General features: G+C 35.0%; 5 protein-coding genes across 11 annotated transcripts; 2 read left to right on the top strand and 3 right to left on the bottom strand.

Moving 5' to 3' along the window:
• Window positions 1-1,491: 1,491 nt before the first annotated feature.
• Window positions 1,492-2,574, bottom strand: LOC110599809 (psbQ-like protein 3, chloroplastic). Its single transcript, XM_021736390.2, has 2 exons — window positions 2,012-2,574; window positions 1,492-1,723 (listed from the first exon to the last, which is right to left on the bottom strand). The coding sequence occupies exons 1-2, from the start codon at window positions 2,465-2,467 to the stop codon at window positions 1,628-1,630; spliced, it is 552 nt and encodes a 183-aa protein (XP_021592082.1). The 5' UTR covers window positions 2,468-2,574; the 3' UTR covers window positions 1,492-1,627.
• A 32-nt stretch (window positions 2,575-2,606) lies between these two features.
• Window positions 2,607-12,984, top strand: LOC110599798 (DNA repair protein RAD4). 2 transcript variants are annotated; one of them, XM_021736378.2, is made up of 13 exons: window positions 2,607-2,764; window positions 2,920-3,305; window positions 3,406-3,498; window positions 3,930-4,022; window positions 4,125-4,226; window positions 5,457-5,506; window positions 6,837-7,604; window positions 10,042-10,145; window positions 10,294-10,418; window positions 10,499-10,693; window positions 10,798-10,950; window positions 11,689-11,898; window positions 12,278-12,984. In XM_021736378.2, exons 2-13 carry the CDS (start codon window positions 2,952-2,954, stop codon window positions 12,665-12,667), a joined length of 2,637 nt encoding a protein of 878 aa, XP_021592070.1. In that variant the 5' UTR covers window positions 2,607-2,764; window positions 2,920-2,951; the 3' UTR covers window positions 12,668-12,984. The 2 variants fall into 2 exon arrangements, with proteins under 2 accessions (XP_021592070.1, XP_021592062.1); XM_021736370.2 differs by having other exon boundaries at window positions 10,285-10,418.
• A 951-nt stretch (window positions 12,985-13,935) lies between these two features.
• Window positions 13,936-14,995, bottom strand: LOC110622630 (HMG-Y-related protein B). Of its 2 annotated transcripts, none has more exons than XM_021767217.2 (2): window positions 14,835-14,995; window positions 13,936-14,669 (listed from the first exon to the last, which is right to left on the bottom strand). In XM_021767217.2, exons 1-2 carry the CDS (start codon window positions 14,883-14,885, stop codon window positions 14,160-14,162), a joined length of 561 nt encoding a protein of 186 aa, XP_021622909.1. In that variant the 5' UTR covers window positions 14,886-14,995; the 3' UTR covers window positions 13,936-14,159. The 2 variants fall into 2 exon arrangements, with proteins under 2 accessions (XP_021622909.1, XP_021622916.1); XM_021767224.2 differs by having other exon boundaries at window positions 13,936-14,755; window positions 14,835-14,990.
• A 1,640-nt stretch (window positions 14,996-16,635) lies between these two features.
• On the top strand, window positions 16,636-18,597 carry LOC110599788 (galactose mutarotase). The gene is made up of 5 exons (XM_021736361.2): window positions 16,636-16,908; window positions 17,013-17,062; window positions 17,270-17,396; window positions 17,642-17,746; window positions 17,828-18,597. Exons 1-5 carry the CDS (start codon window positions 16,794-16,796, stop codon window positions 18,451-18,453), a joined length of 1,023 nt encoding a protein of 340 aa, XP_021592053.1. The 5' UTR covers window positions 16,636-16,793; the 3' UTR covers window positions 18,454-18,597.
• Window positions 18,531-22,615, bottom strand: LOC110599766 (myosin-binding protein 2). Of its 5 annotated transcripts, none has more exons than XM_043957530.1 (4): window positions 21,054-22,615; window positions 20,700-20,918; window positions 19,149-20,623; window positions 18,531-19,067 (listed from the first exon to the last, which is right to left on the bottom strand). In XM_043957530.1, the coding sequence occupies exons 1-3, from the start codon at window positions 22,285-22,287 to the stop codon at window positions 19,185-19,187; spliced, it is 2,892 nt and encodes a 963-aa protein (XP_043813465.1). In that variant the 5' UTR covers window positions 22,288-22,615; the 3' UTR covers window positions 18,531-19,067; window positions 19,149-19,184. The 5 variants fall into 5 exon arrangements, with proteins under 5 accessions (XP_043813465.1, XP_043813470.1, XP_043813466.1 ...); XM_043957535.1 differs by having other exon boundaries at window positions 18,531-19,049; window positions 20,700-20,858; window positions 21,054-22,611; XM_043957531.1 differs by having other exon boundaries at window positions 18,531-19,049; window positions 20,700-20,912; window positions 21,054-22,610.
• Window positions 22,616-23,117: the final 502 nt, after the last annotated feature.

Genomic DNA, 23,117 nt, shown 5'->3' with positions numbered 1-23,117 from the left:
GAGCATTGTATGTGTGTAGAATAAAAAGGGATGAGTGAATAAGAAGTGATGAACGCTGGATTTCTCCACCTCGATCTGGGGTCAAACCCATGATATCAGCCCAGTACTTAAAGGTTCTCAAGTTTTCTTTATGGTCCATCCCAACCCGCCAGTCCGCCAGTCCGCCAGCCTTGAAGACCAAACTCCCACCAATCTCTTCGGGTAGGCTGGTTTAGCTCTTCCGGCCCGATGGACAGATCCTCTCTGGGCCCAGTCTTAACCTCATCTTCCGGTCCAACCCAGAACTAGGAAGGAGTTCAGCCCCTTCGCCTTGTGGAACCATCTGCATGCGCATTCGGGGAGAATTAGGGGCCGTTATGCATGGGACAGAGATCTGATTCCCTCGTACGCCCGTATCAACGCAGCAGGGACAGGTGGTCCAATGATACACGTTCTGTTAACACATCACTAGCAGACAAAAGGAAACATATAAAAGGAGAAATACTCTCTTCTATGTCTAAATTTTTTCAGTTTTACATAACTCATTATAAAATTCTATTTTTTGGATCTCAGGTCATCAAGAAGTATTTGATCTAAATTATAAGTCGGTAATTTTTAAATTTTTTTTGAAAATAGGGGGTGAGGGGAGTCGAACCTTTGACCTCACAAGGTTACAAGGATGCACTTTCCACCAGACTAAGCCTCGGAGTGCAATGTATTAAAGTTTATAACTGCAAAAAAACATAAGGTTGATATTTATTTATTTATTTATTTTGGTGTTTATAAACATGATGTTTATAATCATGATGTTTATAATTTGATCAATTAAATTATTATAGTATTTTTATTAAAAATTTAAAATTGCAACATATATTCTCATTTAATAAAAAATTTATTTATATTTTTATTAATAATTTCCATCTACTATTTTTAAGTATTTATACTGAAACAATTTAAAATTTAAAAGTGCTTATAAAATTAGCTCATAAACATTTAATGCTTATAAGATAAATTTTATAATTCGACCAAACACCTAAATCGATTATCAAATTGGTCTTATATTGCTCTTAACAAAAATCAATTATTTATAATTCAATAAAATTAAAACAATATTAACAGATTTTAAGAAAGAAATTGAAATTTAATGAAATAAAAAGGGAAACATAATTGCTAAATGGATGCAGGAGGGTAGTCACAAAAAAGTACGTTGGCTTATGCTCGGAAACAAGTTTTAAAATGTTAGTTTAGTATTTTTACTCCGTATTTAGGCTCCATTTATTTTATAAAAAATATTTTTTTATATTTTTTAATATTTAAAACATTCAAATAATTTAATTAAGAAATAATATTTTTTATCAAATAAAAAAATAAGTCATTTTAAGAAAAAATAATTTTTTTAATAAATTTTATTTTTAAAATTAAAATTAAGTAATGAAAAATAAATTATTTTATTAAAAAATACTTTTTATGAAAATATTTAATTAATCATTATTATCTGAACAACTATCGCTATTAAAATAATTAGCAGCTACTATTAGTATTGCTGAACAGAACCAGTCACAAGTACTGGTAACAACATATCAATTGTCAAATAAAGTTCTATTGATTTTGCTTTACTTCATTTACCAAAAGGGAAACATGGGACAATTTATATTCTACCCAGAATGTCATCAAGGGCTACAACAATATTTCCATAGCACTTCCAAACAAGTGAGCCATCTCTGTCCCTGGCTGCATAATCTAGCTGCAAAATTCAAACTCACATGAATTATTATTTGTCAACTGTGTCAATAACATTTGCCTTGTACAAGTAATCCAAAACTATAGTAAAAGCAAATGAACATGCAAGGAAATTTCATCAACAACCTTCACTGTCCTTCTATGCATAAGCTCCAAGAACCAAGAGCTTAGCAGTTGAAGGAAATCAATGCTTGTATTCATTTTCTTAAAATGTACTTGGTAATTGAAATTATATCAGAACAAGAATCATTCGTAACAGAAGTAATGAAGATTATGTTTTAGCAGTACTTACTCTGCTAACATTATTGAAGAGATCAGAGTAGAGCTTCCTCAGGTAAGGTCTCTCACTTCCAGGTCTGCTTTGGATTATGGTGTACAAGTCATGTTTTAAGTTAGAAGAACTGTTTCGCATTGCCTTCTGGGCTTCACGCCAAGATTCAGACTCCAACAAAGCTTTAATATCTAGCAAAGATTGTGCATGAATTCTGATCTCACTCTCTGCCTCTTCAACTGTTTGTTCAGAAGCCAAAATTTTCCAGTCTGCCCCAAATGCTATTTCTGGTTTCAGTATTGCTTCCCTTGCCAAGAGAATTGAAGCGACTGCTGCTATTGATCCTATTCTTCTACTGATACTGGTTTGGAGGATCTTCGGAGGAGACAACGTCTTCTCCTTGGTTTGAAGGGAGGGTTTTAGACAGCAGAGAAAGGTTGGTAGATTTTGCCTTGAGACTAATGGTCTTAATGCCATATTTGGGACTGAAACTGGAAAAATCTCTTGCAGTTTCTTCGCAACCCAAGAACGTTATCCATTAGATGTTCTTTTTGAGAGGAAAGAAGGAAAGAGACAAATGATCTTTTGTGGGCTATTATTATTATTTTATTTTTGTTTATGGATCAGAGATTAAAGACGTCCGCAAAATGATATGATACGGGCGCACCTACAATAGCGCACCTAGAGGCGGTATAAATAACCCCTAACAGCATTGCGCGCGCGCCCCTTCACCCTTTGCTAAATTGGGTAGCAGTGCCGATAAACGATCTGAAGGTTCTTCCTTTCTTCCCTTTGCCCTTCAATAAACCCTAATTAAAACCTCCTTTCCATGTTCACAGCTTGAGTTTTTTTCTTTTGGTTTTTGTTTTCCTCTTCTGTTTGTGTACTGCTACTGAATTTATACTCTGTTTGGTTCTGGGACTTTGCAGCGAAAGAGAAGAGCATACGGAAGGAAATTAAAATGGGTGCAGAGAGAGAAAGTCTGACTGATTTTTCGAGGGAGTCAGTAGACAAAGTTGTGAGACGTGTTAATGCGCGTGGATCATCAGGAACAAAAGGAAATGGCAAGCAAGTCGTTGTGGATACAGGGGTTACGTGGAGTGATTTGGATGGGGGAAATTTCAGGGATTCTCTGAGGAACAACGATGACGAAATAGATGATATAGATTGGGAAGATGGGTCTAATTCGCTTTTGGATTCTGCAAGCAATCATCATTTGGGTGATGATAGCACTAGGACGGTGACTATTGAATTTAGTGAGTCTCTTGATTTTGCTAAGCGGAAGCCTGTTCGTCGTGCTACATCTGAAGAAAAGGTGAACATGCATTTCTTTTGATATAATGGGACCTGGCATTCTTTGAATGAAGAAAAAGGTTAAAATTTTCCCGCTCTTCTAATGCACCCTTCTCCTGCAGGAATTGGCGGAGATTGTCCATAAGGTTCACTTGCTTTGTTTACTTGCTAGGGGCAGATTAGTTGACAGTGCTTGTGATGATCCTCTTATTCAGGTTGGTTGTTGTATCTTATATATGGAATTTTTGGTTCCAAAATAATCACTTAGCGCAAGTTGTATAAAGAAATACTTGAACTTTTACAATTGGAGAAAGGAAATTCTTCAACCAGAATAACCCTACCCTTTTGATCATTTCAAGTTCAACCTTGAACATGTTCTCATTCGCATTCATTAAAGTAAGAAACCAAAGAAACCTATGTGCTATAAACATCTCTCTAATAATTAAAATAAAAAAGAATTTAAATAATTCAAATCTTTCTATTTCAAGATTCCTTATTCAAATTCAACATAATAGTACTTTAGAGCTGTGGTAGTCTTTACAGGAAAATGAAATTGGTGTTCAGCTATTTGTAATTTTATAGTGAAATAAGCAGAAAGTGATTAAAAATATTTTCTTATATCTACAAAAATTATTGATGATGGCAGGCCTCTTTACTCTCTCTCCTACCATCACACTTGTTGAAGGTATCGGGGGTCCCAAAACTTTCTGCTAATGCTTTGTCTCCCCTTGTTAGCTGGGTAAGTTTTGTTATGTTATTCAGTAGGACCAGATTTCTGAGGATGTATTTCATTATTATCACTAGCTCTATTTTGTTTATTGTACTTGTGCAAAACTTGCAGTTTCATAATAACTTTCATGTTAGAAGCTGTGCCAGTGAGAAGAGATCATTTCAGAAAGCTTTGGCCTTTGCACTTGAAACTCGTGAGGGAACTCCAGACGAGGTAGCTTTCTGATATGTTATACAATCTTCTTCAACATTTTGGGATTTTCCATTACCACATTTGATGTAAATTTTTGTGTCTTGAATAACTGTTGCATATAGGATTTTTTTTTTCTCACTTTAAGCTTCAACCATTTTGTCTATTCCTTATATTAAAAAGAATTCTTGGAGGTTTCTAACAATGAGCTCCATTTAATTTGCTCGCTTACTTTGATTCTTCACTATATTATATGATACCTAGACAGATAACTGTACATGGGTACATGATGTTTTGTTACTTAAATTAAATCTTAATGGGAAGAATTGAAAATTTTGGAGAACAGTTGAGACTTGACTCAGACCCCAGAAACAAACCTAATGCTGAATTCCTAGTAAGATAGATCAAAAGCATTTGGCATTTGCAGGTGCAGATGCTGTTAAATCTGTAAATAAACTCAATAGCTAGAAGGGAGGTGGGGAATAATATTAATAAGAAAAGTGCAGCTACATTTCTACATAGCTAATCCATTAGAGTTATTCAAGAAGTAGCTTGTTCCATCCATTCCTGATTGCCTTCAGTTTCATAGATCCTACCTAATATTACCTAAAAGAAGAAGAGAATGAAGAAGGAAGTGATGGTGTGAAAATCCCTAGTTTGCTGAAATAGTCAAATTTCAACCAGGATAGGTTGAGTTAGATTCCTGTTAGGGAGATCTGCAGATCCTAATAAGCTCTAATATGATAGATTCAGTTCTCTGAATGCTCCATCTCATATGTTTGAACTCATAATTAATGTGACAGACAGCATGTAAAAAACTTGCAATTTTGCAACTTGTCAAGATGCCAGTGCTCTTTATCTAATGTTCATAAGCCTGTTACTTGGACTAAACTGATCTTGAATTGTGAAACAGTGAAGTAGTATATTATGAGTTGTGCGTGCAACTTCTTCTGACGGATTCCTCCAGGTTCTGCTTGATGTGCATATTTTTTGGGTTGATTTTAGTTAGTTTTCTCCAATACTTTTTTCATCTCTGTGCATGCAATTGGATTTGACATGCATTTATTGTTTCTACAGGATCCTTGGCTTGTTTCTGTAATTTTGTTATTTACATCATATAACCATCTGGTTCACTTCTCATGTATAATCAGAAAAAAAGCTGCAAGTTTAGATGCGAGTGAATCAAAGTCATGTCACATATGAGTATACTAGTCAATATTGTAATAGGTAAATCTTACTTTCTTGTTTTTGCAGATTACTGCTTTGTTTGTGGCGCTATTCAGAGCTTTGAAGCTTACAACTCGGTACAGTATTATAATAGAGCTGATAATGGTATATTGTGATAATGGTTATTATCATTTTATCTAGTTTTAATAGGTCAAATTTTTGGATTTGTGAATCAAATGTTGGCCACTCAGATGAAAATCCAGGCTGTGAAAACTTTCTCTTAGAGTTCAAATCATTACTGACTTCTTTGTTTGTTTCTGATACCATTCCTTATCTGGCCATTTCAATGGGAAGTAAGAGATCTTTGTACCTGTCATATCAACACATAAATTTGATTCACCTAAGTACTTTATTGGCTTCATGATTCTGCATCCAATTTTATGGTGCAATAGCTGCTAGGAGATCAGATAATTGGGTAATCAATATGTAATTGTGGTTGTCAATTATCGTATGGGATTTTTTTTTTAACTATTGCATACATGGAAGTAAGAAAAATAGAAAAAAAGGGGTTATTAACAATATATTTTACTCTTAGTAAATGCTTAATTATGTATAAGTTGGGAATATTTTTAGTGGTTTTACATTTTGTTTCTTTAAATATCTTCAAGAGCCTCATGATCATTTCAGATTTTTTTATGTATATCTAAATATAAGTATGTAAGAAATGAAAGCATCTAACTGTTGTTAATTTTCTATGTCATGCTACATATTTTAATGTATATAACATAGTTCTCAGGACCTGAGGTTGCTTCTTTTTTTCTTTTTTTTTTCTTACAGGATTAGGCTTTTTTTATTATTCTCTTTTTAATTTATAGGTCACTATGCCTGATTTACTGCATTTATTTTTTATTAGGTTTACCCATGATCTTGTAGAATCATGTTGGTGTACTCTACTGTGGGTGGTAATTCAGATTGGAGATTTTGTGTCACGCTGCCTGCTGTGTTTATATCCAAGTCAAATTGATTTAAAATGATCATTTACTGATATATTCTAAAGAATCATTAGGCTGTGTTCAAGTTAAATGGATTTATGTTGTGCCATATTCAGGTTTCTCTTAGTAATTTTTACATCACATTTAGATCATGTAATTATATTGTATTTGTATCTGACACTACCAACACTTTTACATGAAAAATGACTATTGTGTTCCTTAAACCTTTTTGCCAAATCTGACATTATGTGTCAATCTTGATTATAGAATATTTTTCATCTATGCTTCTTTGCTTTGCTTCTTTTTTATGAAAATATTTAGTTGTTAAAAGAGTTTATATCTACTTTTCTGTTATTTTTCTTCTAAAGGTTTTAAATTATTGTTCTGTGTTGTTTAGGAGTCATCAGTGCATTTTGTTTTATGTTGAGGGTGGATATTTAAAAACCTAAATGTTTTAAGGTATGCTTGTTTTCAGGTTTGTGTCCATTCTAGATGTTGCCTCCTTAAAACCGAGTGTTGATAGATGTGAATCCTCAAGTCAAGATAAAAGCAGAGTGCACAGTGGGATATTCAATAATTCAACGTTGATGGTAAATAGACAAAGAGAGTTTATCACTCCACCTGTTGAATCATTCTCTTACAATGAAAAAAACAATATGTGTGAAACTTCTTCAAAGCTTCCTTGGAAAAGTAAAATTAGCTATCCAAGGGGTGAGCAAACTTGTTCTAAGGATCCCCCTGACACAATTGAATTGAAAAATCAAACAACAGATACATTTTCGTGTGAGGCTCAGGATAGGGTCTCTGAATCATGCTCTAGCCCAAAATGTCAGGGTTCAAAGAGGAAGGGTGATCTTGAGTTTGAAATGCAGATTCAAATGGCCATGTTCGCAACAGGAATTACAACTCCTCAGAGTAGCATGAGATCAGATGTGAGAAGCTCGACCAGTGATTCATCAAAGATTGCTTCTCCACTTAAAAGAATTAAAACAATTGCAAGTGAAGGATCTCCCTCCCATGGAATCTCAACTGCAGTTGGATCACAAAAAATAGGATCTCCTCTGTATTGGGCAGAAGTATACTGCAGTGGAGAGAATTTGACAGGAAAGTGGGTGCATGTAGATGTGGTAAATGCTATTATAGATGGAGAACAGAAGGTTGAAGCTGCAGCTGCTGCATGTAAAACATCTTTGAGATACGTGGTTGCTTTTGCTGGGCATGGTGCCAAAGATGTAACCCGCAGGTTTTACATCCTCCAATTTCTTTGCATTTGCAATTCTAATGCATAATCACACGTATGGTTTATATATATATGATGTAGAAGCTGCAGAACAATCGAATGGGAAATGAATAAAATCCTCAAAATTCTTATTAATTCTCAATTGTCATTAATAATCATAATAAGCTCTACTAACATATGTAGATGATGTAGGTACTTATAGTATAATAAATATTCCTGCTAATATTAAGATTAAGAACTCCAAAATGAGAAACCAATTGTAATTAGGAAATTTCAAACAACAGAATTTCTAAATACTTAATTTACTACTTCCTAATTAAATTTTGTAAGTCATAGAAACATAATTTACTAATTGTACAATGAAAATTAAATCAAAATAATTCCTAAATTTAGTTGTTTGAGAATCAAGAACTTAATTTGGAGATCAATTAACTCTATCTTCTTCGACACTAGCAATAAGATTGAAACGGTGAACTTCATTCTTTCCTTTACATCTTCATGAACATTTGAACAGATAAAATCAATATTGCAATTGAAACGTTCTTCATTTCACTAGGAACAAGAGAATAGCATAAAATTTTAATTTCCTTTGTCTTCTCAATGGTCTGTGTTTTTTCCCAGGAAAGATTACTCAAAAACTTTTCTTTCTCACTCTCATCAACCTTTCCTCCGAATTGGTTGCTCCAAAATTTTCCAACTGTTCTTCTTGACTTGCTTTTTTTGAGTTGCAATGACATCTTCTTCAACCTATCCAGAGGAGTCTTGAAGGTCTGCTCACCTTTTTCTTTAGATTTTTCTTGAAGTTGAATATTTGAGCTAGCATCATAAGCTAAGTAGTTAGAATTTAATTACTGTTGAATAAATGAAGTTTTTAATATGCTTGTTGAAACATATTCCTCCTTACGTGCTTCAATTTCTCTCTCCCTAACTTGTAAAGTTGTTTGATAGTTCAAAATTCATAAAATAAGTTACAATAAGTCAGGATGAAGATATTAAACACCTCTGTGAATCCCACAAATAATGTATGTCATCTATTTGTACCTTCCTTAAATAGATTTAATCTTGTTATCATTGAATTTCATCTTTCCCATAATCTAGTTGTTAAAGAAAAGAGGTAATCTTCAAAAACACCGGATTTTTTTTTCCTGCAAATTCCTGCACCATGGGAAAGATCTGCTACTGCTTGCAAAATTGAATGTTGTGGGATTGAAAATCTGGTAACTTTTGTTGAATGTCTATGTATCTCCCATTCCTACGAAAGTTCTTTTTTTCCCATCTTTTAGGAGAACGGCTGCCGAACTTAAGATTGACATTAAGTTGGCTGTAGGATTGTCTTAACCACTAGGAAAGTTTCACTGTTGTCTTTTAGTTGTAAAGTGACTGTTTCACTAGAAAAGCTGTTTCCTTGCAAATTGCAAGTGATGTTAACTCTTTACTCTAAAATTACATTGTTGGACTCCAAGAAAATCAACAAAAAATTAACAAGCTGATTGCATTTCGGTGGTTGAAAACTGCCTCATAGTTTGAGGGAGAATTAAGAAATCTCTATCGAACCTGCTCTGATACAAAATTGATGTAGAGCCACTCAAACAATCAAAAGGGAAATGAATGAAATACTCAAAATTCTTATTAATTCTCAATTGTCAATAATAATTATAATAAGCTCTATTAAAATACCTTGATGGCATAAGTAGTTATAATATGATAACTAGTCTTCTAAACTTATAATATGATAACAAGTATTACAAGTAGTAGGATTGAAACTCCTAAATAAGAAAATACTAAACCAACCCTAGTTAGGAGTACCAAAGCAACACTAACTAGGAAATTTGAATAACTGAATTCTTAAATATTTAATATATTAAATTTTGTAAATAGTATAAACCTAAATTTCCTAATTTTACAATAAAAAGCTAAATCAAAATAATTCCTAAAATAATTTTCCTTGACTGGTACTGCATTAATAGAATATATGAACTTCATTCAGAAAGAGCATTTATGTTTTCTGTTGGTTAATTCGTTTCTTCGATTGGTAACTTTTGAACATGAGACCTACTGCAACCTTCACCATATCCTTCCCTTGTCACTTGAGCTAAAGTTTCCTAGGGCATTCATATCTAGTTATATAAACATTGATCTGCTTTAGTGAAATAGTGCACTTTGAATCTTTTAGTGTTCATGTTGCTTGATGCATGATTCACTGAGATACGGGGTTTTCTTGGAAGAAGAATGACCTGGGAAAATGACAGATTTTTGCGTTTTTCCTTTTTCTCCCTTCAACTCCCTTCGAAGGCCCTTTTTATAGAGAAGAACAACTGGACTTGCATATTTGGTGCTTGCTGTTCATAAATACTGTACATTTAGTATGGTAATATAGGGATTTGTTGGAAATCATTAGCTTGTATAATACCCATATATTACTACTATTTCACTACTGCAGATACTGTATGAAGTGGTACAAGATAGCGCCACAACGTGTTAACTCAGATTGGTGGGACGAAGTGTTGGCCCCATTGAGGGGGCTAGAGTCTGGAGCAACTGGAGGTACAATCCATTTGAAAAGTGCTCCACATTGATGCCTAAAAAAATGACTATATAAAAGAATCAAGTGTGTCTGATTATCCCACATGGGGCAGTTTTCTAATGCATGCTAACTTGTCTGAGAAATCACTCTCCTTGGAAGGGCCTGAAGTAGCTGAGAGGAACATTGATATAGAATCTTCTGAGAGGAATTCTTCTGTTGCTACTAGAAACTCTCTTGAGGATGTGGAGTTGGAAACTAGGGCACTAACTGAGCCTCTGCCCACTAATCAGCTGGTATAGTGATCAATATGGAGAATTAATACTATCTCTAAGTTGGTTTGTAAACATTATAGAACTTTTCATTTTCTTTTCAGGCCTATAAAAATCATCAACTTTATGCTATTGAAAGGTGGCTTACAAGGTGCCAGATACTGCATCCCAGAGGTCCCACTCTGGGTTTTTGTTCTGGACATCCAGTTTACCCCCGTGCTTGTGTGCAAACGCTCAAAACAAAAGAAAGATGGTTGCGTGAAGGGCTGCAGGTTAAATCCAGCGAACTTCCAGCAAAGGTTCAGCCTGGATGATTTTGCATTTGTGGTTTAGATTTATTTTTTAACTAGGTAGTTGAGTTTTCTATTGTAATTTGGTTGTAAAAGTAATTTATTTCCTACAGGTGTTGAGACAATCTGGAAAGCTTAAGAAAGTAAAACTTTTAGAAGATGATGATTATGATGGGGCCGAGCCTAGAGGAACTATTGAACTTTATGGGAAATGGCAACTAGAACCCTTGCAGCTCCCACATGCTGTAAATGGGATTGTGCCAAAGGTGAATTCACATGATGTTCCTCTAAGATACATTCCACACTTGCATTCCGCATTGCTGAAATAAGTTTGTAAATCATGGTCTTTTATCTTATCCACTTTTTTTTCATTTTCATTTTCATTTTTTTAAATTATTTTTCTGTACCCTGAGCAATCAAGTTCTTTTCTTCTGTCCTTTTCCTGGAAATTAGCATGTTTATGCATATCTAATATATATTTGATAGAAAAAGGGATTTTGGAGAATTTAAAATTGTTCGACTCTTTTCTTCCCAACATTTATTTGTTTGAATAGCACCATAAGTTCATTTTCACTAATAGTTGAATTGCTTGATTTGATATGGTATTAAGGAACTCATATAACCATGGATATGTTAGAACTTAGAAATTAAAAAATTCATTCAAGCTTAATTGTAGAAATTATCTGACAGCTTATTGCATATAGATTCTTATTTTGGTTTTGGTGTAAAGGAGTTGTGAACGGACAGTGGAGGTACGTCAATTTCGTCCAATGGCTTACTCATACTTTGTTATTTTGATAGCATTTGTCTGGATAAGCAGTGATATGACATGTAAATATGCTAGACCTTTTTGGAGCCATTTCAGAATACACAATGCACTTCAATCTAAGTTTATTTAACCAATGTGATTTAGTTTCATTTGGTTTTGTGTTTATTTATTCTAAGCATATCTGTATGCTGTATTATTAGTTATTACTTGCTGATCAATTTGAATTGGACTTCAGAATGAGCGTGGTCAAGTTGACGTGTGGTCTGAGAAGTGTGTGCCACCTGGGACAGTGCACTTGCGACTTCCAAGGGTATTTCATGTTGCTAAGAAATTGGAAATTGACTATGCACCTGCCATGGTTGGTTTTGAATTCAAAAATGGCCGATCTTTTCCTGTCTTTGAGGGCATTGTGGTGTGTGCTGAGTTCAAGGATGCCATTTTAGAGGTAAATGTACATGCTCCTTTGTGGATGATTTAGCATTTTGGACTTGAGAAGCATCAAATTGAATCAGCATGCTGTGCCTTCAGTGGGTACTTTTTCAGTTGATTTATCATCAACTTTCAGTGTATTTTTTTAATCTCAAATTTGATTGGGAAATTGAGAAGTAAGCCAAATGGTGTGAACTTATTGTATGGTTGCTTTTCTATTTCTATGATAATATCAGTAACTTTTTTCCGTAGTCTATATGTACTGCTTTAGTCTGTAGTTATTTTTTATGATCCTGATCTTTTTTCCAACCAGTGACAAGATGCAGTTTTTTTATGTGCAATTTATACCAAGTCCTGCACGAAGTAGTTCAATCTGAAAATTTATTGTTTTCCAGGCTTATGCTGAAGAAGAAGAGAGAAGAGAGACCGAAGAAAAGAAAAGATATGAAGCACAAGCTATCTCTAGGTGGTATCAACTTCTTTCGTCTGGCATAACTCGACAAAGGTTACAAAACTGTTATGCAAACAGTTCGTTGCAAATGTCAAGCAACATCCAAGATAAAAATTACAAATCAGATGTACATGATAGTAATCAACCTCGAAAGCAATCCCGGGGATGCCAAAAAGAAGACGCACAGAATACTGTATCTGAAGTTCCTCCAGTAGATCAAACTGAAGATCATGAGCATGTATTTTTGGTAGAAGAAGAGAGATTTGATGAGGAGATTTCAGTGAAGACGAAGCGGTGTCACTGTGGATTTTCGGTCCAAGTGGAGGAATTATAGCACTACCAACTTGCATCTATCACATGATGGTTCTCAGGGTACCAGTTTCAGGTATAATCTTTCAAGTTTATCAGCAAGTGAAGCCCGTTGTATTTTACTGTAGACAAGGCTTCAATATGGTGGTGTAATATTGTGCTAATCACAGGTCTTTTTTTTTTTCCCCTTCCATTTTGATCTACATATTATTTAGCAGTAGTAGCCATGCCTGACTCTTTCCAAGATCAGACAGGGCGATAGTTGTAAGTAATTTTCCAGGGACATGAGTTTTAGGAGAAATCTGCAATTATTCAATTTATAGACATATAATTATTCCCTAATCTTTCAAGACTGACGTTGTTAGAAATAATGACTGCCTAAATGGTGCTTGATGGCGGAATGGAAGTTTGATTGTAGAGAGCAATTATTACCAACGTAGATCTTTAGCATCTTAACTGTTATTAAGTGGATTAGATTGAGACACAAAACAAAACCCTGTCGTAGTCTTTAAAAAACAGTGATTTACTGGAGTGTGGCACAACTGCTAAATGCCTATAATAAGTAAAATGTTTGTATATCTTTGAGGGAATAAATAAAAATAGAAAAAGTAAAATGATGGCAAGGATACCTTTATCATTTCTTTAGTTTTTGAATTTAAAATACTCCCCTTACTTTAAATGTTTGAAATCGAAACCCCTGTTATGATGATTGGGCCATTCCAAGACATTTTGGCTCCAAGAAAAGCTACGAACTCAGTCATGGCGTTCTTTTGAAATTTTTTGTAGCACATCAAAATTTTCATCAACAAGACTACATTTTCTCTACGCTATACGATAAGAGTAAAAACATCAAATTTTATCCTTGTATAAATAAGTTAAATATAATATAATTTATACTTAAAAATCCCGATAAGCCCCTAAATTATACATTAAGTAGTTTAAAGGTAAATTTGAATAAAAAATTGAAATTTCATATATCTATCCAGCAAGAGTAAATTCAATATTTTAATAAAAAATTTTCCATCCTCCATGAACTTTATTTTATTGATGCTAGTCTTTTGCTTAAGAAAAGTTTTATCATACAATCCATGTATGTTTTGTATGGTAAAATAAGTTCCATGTAAATACTACTTAATCAATGATTAATATTTATCCGTTGTATATTGCATTTCATAATTTTTCCTATCTCGAGCTAGCCGTGAGGTGTTTCTGACTGTAACAGGAAAAACATTGATACGACCAAAACAGTTCCATCCACAGAATGCCAGAAACCTACAAAATCACATCACAGACTAAACAATGCGAAACCGTTGTTGCTGTTAGATTAAGATTATTATCTACAAACTAAATTAAGACCTAAACTCGATTCATCAACATCAACAACAACAACTACATCCATCTAATCCTACAGGCAATTACAAGCCGTGCACGCACAAACATCAACACACAACACACCAAATTCTACAACACAAGTCAGTCCAGCAACTACAACTGTCTCTCTACTGTAAGAAGGTGGCCTAGTTTTGAACACTGACTTCAGTCATGGAAGCAGGCCTCACCTTTGGAGGCCTACCCCTTGGCCTGCCAGTCGCCATTGCCATTACTATGGTAGTGGTAAACCCATTGGTTTCCTCCATGGACCGTGCAATCTTGCGTGGCCTTCCTCTTGGCTTTCCACTTCCAATAGGTGTAGGCCTTGGCTTCAGTGGCTTTGGGGGTGCATTTGGGTCTTTCGGTGGACGGCCTCTGGGTCTGGCAGTAGACACAACAATCCCTGGTGGCAATGGAACCTTAGGCTTAGGAGGCCTACCTCGGCCGCGCCTTGGAGGTGCATTGGGATCTGCCTTCATGTAGTTGTTTTTCCAAAAGATTAGCTCTCCAGTACTCTTCATTCTGTTAAGGTGGTGAGAGAGGAGAGTGGTATGGCCTGCTGGCAAGTCCCTATATTTTGATTCAATGTACTTTGATATCGATGTCTTGTTGGAGCCATTCTTCTCATCCAGCCCCGCGATTGCTGCCATAATCATCTTCAGAGAACCCCATTATTCAAATTACAAATTATACAAATTTACCAAATTTTCAACAATAAAATTCTTCTTCAAGGAAATGGGTTCTGAACAAAAAAAACAAATCAGGTAGAATGGAGAAAAATAAAGCAGAAAATCAAGTTTGTGGGAGTAATGAGAATGTACCTCAGGGTAAGAAGAAAGCGATGGAAGCTTATTACCCTCTTCAGCTGCCATAAGATTTGCAGAGAGAGAGTGCGAAAACTCCTGCAAAGTCCAAATCTTTTAATTCTTCGAAAATCCTAGAAAGCAATGTAATAAGAAACTGTTTGTTGATTCATTTGGGCAACACCATCCTCCTCCTTAAATTGGTAAAAGAATGGACGGCTACTAACTTTCTAGTCGTTGATGATCCGACGGCTATGGTTCTGTCAACATTATTCCTTCTTAGATCGATGACGTGGCATTTTCTAATCTATAATTTCTCCAAATTACAAGTTTAACCCTTCTCTTTTTTGCTGCGAGAATCTCGGCTTTATTAAAGTTTTAAAAAAAGGGAGATATATTTTAATTACACATTAATGTTATTGTTAAAATTATTACTTAGAAATATATTTTATTAACTATCTTCATGGGAGATTATCAAAAAATATTTTTAATACAATTTTAAATTTTATAATATTAAAAAATAGTTTTATTAACTGATTCTCGATCTTGAATTTAATCAATTTATTAAAAAAAATAAAAGATTTATTGAAATTTGTAATTAAATTGAAATAATAATCGTCTTGTTTGCTTTATTTGAAAATAGAACACAAAAGCTGTATAGTACTATTATATAGTATTTTTGGCTAAAGGTGAATTATACTGTTTAAAAATATTAAATTTCTTTTTTATTTAAATGTATTTTTAAATCATTATTAAAAAAATCTCTATAAATATTTAAAAGGGTAAGTGATACTCTTTTCTGTGAATATAGCCTTATTTTGACTTATATGATCTTCTAATTATTTGCAAAAGATAATTCTCTGTTTCGGTTGATTTTTTATTTTTCTGTTTCTTAAAGGTTTTAATTAAAAAAATATATAAAAATTTAATTAAATATATTTTTTCATCAATTTATTTAGAATGAAAACAAAATTTAACTTTAAATTTCTCCACAAGTATATTTAGTGCAGAAAGCGGTGGATTGTTTTCTTTCTTGATCTTTTTCCGGATTGCATGTAAATTAAAAGAGCACTTTACAGTTTGCAGTGATTTTCTTGCCAAATGCAGAGTGGTATGGTACTTCTCAGAAACGCTCACGACGCCTTTAGCTGTATCTGATCCCTTAAATGGCGAAAACTGCCTAAAGAAAATCTGTTTATCGCTTGTAGTCCATCTGTTGGTGCTTCATCTCTAAATCTGAAGACTACATGCTTGATAGTGCCTTACCTTGGTTCTTTTTTATTGGAGTTGTCTGAATCTTGCGTCACTCTTGTATTTTTAGAAGGCGATGCTTGGCTGTGCTCTCTCGTCAATTCTTCAGTATGTCTTCATGGCCTTTGGGGCATGTGTAGTCACAGATTATTTTTCTTTCTAGTATAAACGGTAGATCCCTCCACAAGTAAGAGCGGTGGCTCTAGATTTAGTATCGGATCAACCGAATTAAGTCTCTAGGGTTTGAATTTATTGGATTTTGAGGCTTTCAAGCTGAGTGGACCTCTATCTGAGTTTAATATTCTCTTCTCTTATTGTGTTTTAGAGATTCATTTTCATTTTAGACCTGTATTTATTTGTTTGCAACCTGATTAATAACTAAAAAAAATTCCTGCACAATCAAAAGGGGATTAGAGTAAATTTTAATATGTTTCAATTTTATAAATATGTTATTTAATCACTATATATGTATAATTTTTTTAAAAAATAATAATAAATTACAAAAAATTATTTTTTTATATTATATAGTTAAGGATATTAGTTGCCATATCCCTAACATTATGTAATGTAATCTTATCCAAATATGGGAAACCTCGTTAGTCAGATTTCCACAGGCTCCGCGCAACTCACAGACGTCTGCTGCTCTCCTATACATAACCATATATATTTGGGACCCAATGACGCACGATTCTCTCATTTAACTACAAATTACTGCGACTGAAGGCCATGAGTGACCAAAACCTCAATACCCATCTCTTTGAACTCAATAATGGAACCATTCGTGTTCTCCTCACCAACTATGGCGCCATCATTACTTCCCTCTTCGTCCCTGACAAACAAGGTTCCCTCTAACCTCTCAATTCTTCTTCTTTTTTTTATAATTTATTGTAGGAGAAGGTGATTTTTTTTTTGTGCTTTTCTAACCTTTTATGGATTAATCTACAGGAAAACTTGATGATGTTGTTCTTGGGTTTGACTCTGTGGAAGAATATAAGGTGAGTTCCAGTACAAGCAAAAACCAGTTCTGTACTTCCGTTTGATTTCTTAGAATATGGGTTTTCTGTTCTCTAATTACACAAATCGGGTTGAGTTCTATTTCTTGGAATTTCAAAGAAACAGCTGAATTTTCCCCTTTCTCTCTCAGTGAAGTTGCGGATTTCTTGCTGTAATTGTTTGATTAATTGAAATTTATGTTTCAACAGAAAGGCAATGCACCTTATTTTGGCTGCATTGTGGGTCGGGTCGTCAACAGAATCAAGGATGGGAAGCTCTCCCTCAATGGGGTTGATTACTCTTTAGCTGTAAACAATGGGCCAAACAGTCTCCATGGTATGGTGAAATTAATTCTTACCCCCCAAATGTTTATTTGTTTTGATCACCTTTTTGGTGTTTTTGTTTGGGAACTTGAACAAGGAGTAGATATTCTGGGGTTACTTTTATCGATTTTATTTTCTCTTCATTAAAATATTTAGAGTTTCTGCAACAATTTTAGTTCTATAGTGGTCCAACTCGAGTAAATTTTAAGTTTCAAAGTGGCTTAATAAGATTGATAGCTTCTCTGGATTGCTCTTCAGGTGGTAATAAGGGATTTGACAAAGTTGTGTGGGATGTCGTGGGACAAAACTCTGGGGAACAACCATCTATTACCTTCAAGTATGAAAGTCATGATGGGGAGGAAGGTGCACTCATTTTTCTTTATCTTGCTTTTTCTTACACTGCCATCAAACATATACTGATGCTTCAATTGTTTCTTCAACCAGGATATCCAGGAGATGTTACTGTAACTGCTACTTATACACTAAATTCTAGCAAATCATTGAGGCTTGACATGGAAGCAGTGTGTCAAAACAAAGCTACTCCAATCAACTTAGCACAGCATACCTATTGGAATTTAGCAGGTCACAACTCTGGGAATGTGCTTGAGCATGTGGTTCAGATTTGGGGATCCCAAATAACCCCTGTGGATCACAACTCAATTCCAACAGGTGAATTTTTGCCAGTAAAAGGCACAGTTTTTGACTTCACTTCAGAGAAGAAAGTTGGAAGCTCAATCAGTGGAGTCCAGGGTTTAGGGTATGACCATAACTATGTCCTTGATTGTGGAGAAGATAAAAAAGGCTTAAAACATGCAGCTAAAGTGAAGGATCCCTCTAGCTCTAGAGTGTTGAACTTATGGACAGATGCACCTGGTATGCAGTTCTACACTGCGAATTATGTGAACGGTGTTTCAGGGAAAGGTGGAGCTGTCTATGAAAAGCATTCAGGGTTATGTTTTGAGACTCAGGGCTTTCCAAATGCCATTAACCAACCAAATTTTCCTTCTATTATTGTTCAGCCTGGAAAGAAGTACAAGCACACAATGTTGTTTGAGTTTTCAGTTGAGTAGGTCTTTTATCCCTTCAATGCAAATTTCATATGTTTGCGATTTCTGCTATTGAATGTGGAAAGTTGTTGAATTCACAATTTTGTTCACAAAGTGTAAAATCAAACATAAATTTTAATGCTTACAAATATTGACACATTACTGGAATACATATGATATGCTTGACACAAAGACCAAGAGAAGGAAGAATTAACCCCTCTTCCCTTTCCCTTCCCCTTCCTCTTCCCAGTTGAAATCTTTCCCTTCCAAAGAACAAATGAATAAAGTAGAAAGAAACTGTTTTGGTTTCATGTAATGTATCCTACACACTCAAACCAGATAAATTTGTGCAATCCTGTGTCTTTTTCCTTTGGCAGGAAAAGACAGTCTGGAGTAGTTAACTGCAAAATTGGGCTTAACACTATTCTTGTAGTAAACCCAAAAGAGATCATCTGGAAATTTGTGCAGACTTCAGTATTTTAGTCTGAAAATTATCCACCAATTAAAACAAAACAGCCCAGGAATTCCCCCATTCCATAAGGAGTTTTCCTGGATTTTCGCTGATAAACTTTCTGGCCTGCATCTTAAAGTGTGGTTCTCCTCACCCATGAGAAAAGGATCTGCATTGTCAAAGCAAACTAATCAGATAGGTAGTTGAAAGTCTTCTATATTCTGCTTGGAAGACTAACATGTTAAAAGCTAAAGAAGCAAAGTCTTACCTCTCCTCTCCTGTATCTTAGTTGTTAAATGCAATTTCACCCTAGAGGATCATCACTCATATTCCTCACCCGGAGTTCCACCGCGCGAAGATCACGCAGATGTTGCAAGATCTCTTGGAGAAGATCCATTCCTTTTTCTCCCTTGTTCATTGAATTCATACAATGCTTTAGGAACTCCTTGTCTGCTTCAAGAGCTTGCAGCCTTTCGTAAACATGATCCACTTCCTCCACAAGGGATATTTTCTTGCTGTCTAAATCAAATTTGGAAACTGAAGGGTTTTCCACTTCAACAATTTCAGATGCCACATTTTCTTCAAATAACAACCCTTCATCAGCTGCATATTCATTATCAGCAGCATCCAAAAGAGGAAGGAGGCTCTTGGCCATGGAACCCATTGTTTTCCTCTCAGTATAATGTTTGTCCTTTGATAACTCATGTGAAATCCCATTTTCTTCTGGAGTGCTCAATTCGTAGCTTTCATCATATCCTTTTACACTATAGTTTAACGAATTCTCCACTGAGTTTCCCTCCTCAGAGAGTTCATTTTCTTGCAAATTCAGTAGTCTCTCCTCTAATGCCTTGAGCTGATCTAGAATGGATAGCCTCTCTTCCTCAAATTCTTCGAATGAATCATCAAGGGCACTTATTTGCTGCACACAGTCCAGTGCCATTTCTTCCAAATTTATAACCTCTTCATTGGGAGCATCATTGTTTCTGATGCCTTGGTCTCCATAGATGCTACTATCTTCATCTCTTGCTTCACGATTAAGATCAATAGATAGCTCATCAATTTCCTCGGCACTGCTACAAGTAGCAGAAGAGTTTCTACTCCTCACACTTCCATTTATGCTTCTTCTCATCATTCCTATTTTCTCTTTGGCCTCATAATCTGAAACCTTCTTAAAATATACTTCCAACTCTTTCTCAAGTTCTTGCTTCTCTCTTTCTCTCTTCATCATGAGCTCATTAAGAAGTTGTAAAGCTTCTTGGTCATATTCAGATTGTTCTTCCATCATCCTCTGGTATTGCAGTGCTTCCATTTGCATTGCTGCCTTCTCTTCTTGAAGTCTGTTTATCATAGCCATACTTTGATTTGCTGCAATTGCAGAAGCACTTCTCTCTTCCTCCAGTTCTGTATATAAAGCATTCAGAGCCTTCCGTTCGGCTTTAAGAGCTGTTTTCAGCTTCTCAACACTTTGAAGTGGATCCCCAGCTTCCATCTCACTTGTTACACTTCCATCTAAGGACTCTTCTTTCCCTGATTCTCTTTTCTCGAGCAGGAGTAGTTTCTTATGCAAGTAATGAAAACTATCAAGAGAAGTTGGCGTCTCGGGGAATTTTTCCTCCTCAGCTTCATTAGATTCTGAACGCATAGATGAATGTTGGCTTATTGCTTCTTGGTTCTTATCAGCTGATATCATTTTTTCTTCTAGTGAAGGTTTTTCTCTGTAGTTTGGACCTAGCAAAGCAAAATCTGATTTAGATATCTCCCTTTTTCTATTTTGATGAATGTTTTTTTTGTCAAATTGAGGGATTGACTATCAGCTTACCAAAGTCATTGTGCATGTATGATTCAGGAGCATTAGGAATTTCTGCACCATTGCCATTTGTAGAAGAGTGATCTTCTTGCAATTGCAAGCATGGCAATGGAGTTGATTCTTGTTCTTGGGGTAGATTGTTGGCCTGATCAGACAGTTCTTTGAAGGGCTCTGATTTGGTTTGATGATCAACGGAACTGAAGTCATTTATTTTTTCCTCCTCATCTATTTCTTTAGTTAAATATTTGAAAAATGTCGATAAATATAATTAAAAAAAATGTTAAGTGAAGTAAATATAGAAGAGAAAAACTAGGAAAAAAAAATCAATAAGCACCAAGAACTTTCACAAATAAGCAAGTATTTTACCTTGAAGGGCTTGAGGTTCATCCAAATCTGCCATTTCTACAACTTTGCCACTGATGGATAAAGTTTCAGATGCCTCACCAGCCAAGTCATTTTCTATAACTGAAGAGTTCTTACCATTATCCACATTTATTTCTATAGTCTCTTTGTCCTCTTGCAACTTGATTTGAGTTTCTTCCTGTAAAGAAGAATCAAAATGTTCATTTTGATAATCATGCTTTTCCAGATCTTCTTCCCTTAAAATGAAAGATCCCTGATTTGCAGAAGTTGATGAATCAATCAATTCAATAGGGATTAAGCGATTAGATCCACAATCCAGATTTCTCTCAAATAGAACGTCCATGATTTCAAGTGAACAGTCTTCTCCAAGACAATGCTGGACTATATTGTCACCAAAAGATCGGTGAACAAAATCCATACCATATGATTCTTGTTCTGTGATGCAAAGATTATCTGCTTTCTGATCTTCATTTGCTTCCTTTTCATCACATCGCAAGCTTGATTCGGACCCTGAACACTCGTCTTCTGCAGAATCTTTGAGGCCAAAACTTCCAACATCAGAAAGCATTTGATGTTCTTCTCCATCGTTTTTCTCAATCTCATTGCTAAACTCTGTGTAATGAGCAAAACTATCATGTTTACTTAGCAGTTTGCACTCACTTCCATTACCATCATCATCAATTCCTTCTATAATCAAATTTCCTTTCTGGGTATACCTCAGAGCCTTCCAAGAAGGCTTGAACAACAAATAAGGAGAGTAGAGATTGTTGTTAAAGATTTCGTTGCAGCAAGAACACCTGGGAACTCCGTCACCATTTTCAAGTGTATCCTTGCTCACCCAAGAAATGAAGGCAATCCTTCTATTCATGCCAACAGACTCATCATTGTGATTTGGCCGAGAGGCCAAGCAGTCCATGCACATATTCTGGGTTTCAGCCAGTCGTCGATGATTTGAGCAGTAGCCGAGCCTGGAAATCTCAGTTGCATGATTCTCACAAACAAGATCTCTATATGAGCTGGTTCTATTTCCAGGCTCCAACACATGATCAACCCTGGAACACCACAGGCAAGGTGGTTTCAGGCCAAAATAGTTGGCAAATTTGGTGATAAGGTAAGTGAAAAAAGAATTGAGGAGAAGGAGAATGATCAAGATCCATTCAAGAACTGCATAGACTAGAATTACAGTGAGTTTGTGGGCGTTTCTGTGCAGCATGGTTGCAAATTTGTTAGCAGCCATGGTTTGCTCTAGCTGCTGGTTTTCTTTGGTTATTTACAGACAAAGAAAGAGATATGAAGAGGTAATGAAGAATGTTTTCTGATGTTTTGAGTTCTGACAAAGCAACAAATAATAAGTTGTTAGAGAGGAAGAGATGCCTCTCAGAATATTGCTTTTCATCTATATTAAACAGTGTGTTAAATACATTTTATATTGTGATTTGTGACAGATAATATTTCTCTTCAGGTTTATGCTTCACCTCACAGAGGAAACCCATTCTTTATGGTTACACACCTAATTTAAAAAAATCCAAAATTTGGCCTTTTCAAAAATATTACTTAATTTTCTTAATTCTATTGTTTGTTTCTATCACAACCAAACAATAGATTTTGTAAATATTTAATTGTAATATTTAATTATATTAATAAATTTTAATTTAATGATATTAAAATCGTTTTTATGAGAGGGTGCAAGTGAATTTGTCTGCACTTCTATTATGCCATTGGAATTGGAAGATGCAGACTTTTCAATTTGGGATAACCATTTGGTTGCAAATTTGGAATTACTGCCCAAAATATCTACGGGAATAAGATTATCATCGCCACCAAACATTATTAATTTGGGCATTCTGGTCCCACTTGAATTGATTTGGGCTACACCACGCGCAAAGAATGGTCCACCACCTTTCACAGTTGGGCCCACTGCGGTGCCACTGTTAAGGCAGACATACGCTCTCATTCTTGAATTTTTTTTTTTTTTTTTTTTTTTGTTATCAATTAATCTCTGCAACTCAGAAATATGACACCAAATGCAGTATAAATTCAATTGAATAATTTAACCCAAAACCCTAA

The sequence above is a fragment of the Manihot esculenta genome, chromosome 1 (genome assembly GCF_001659605.2).
Source record: "Manihot esculenta cultivar AM560-2 chromosome 1, M.esculenta_v8, whole genome shotgun sequence".
Taxonomy (NCBI): Eukaryota; Viridiplantae; Streptophyta; class Magnoliopsida; order Malpighiales; family Euphorbiaceae; genus Manihot; species Manihot esculenta.
Note: the sequence above shows the minus strand (reverse complement) of the source record. Positions and strands in the feature narration are given on the sequence as shown.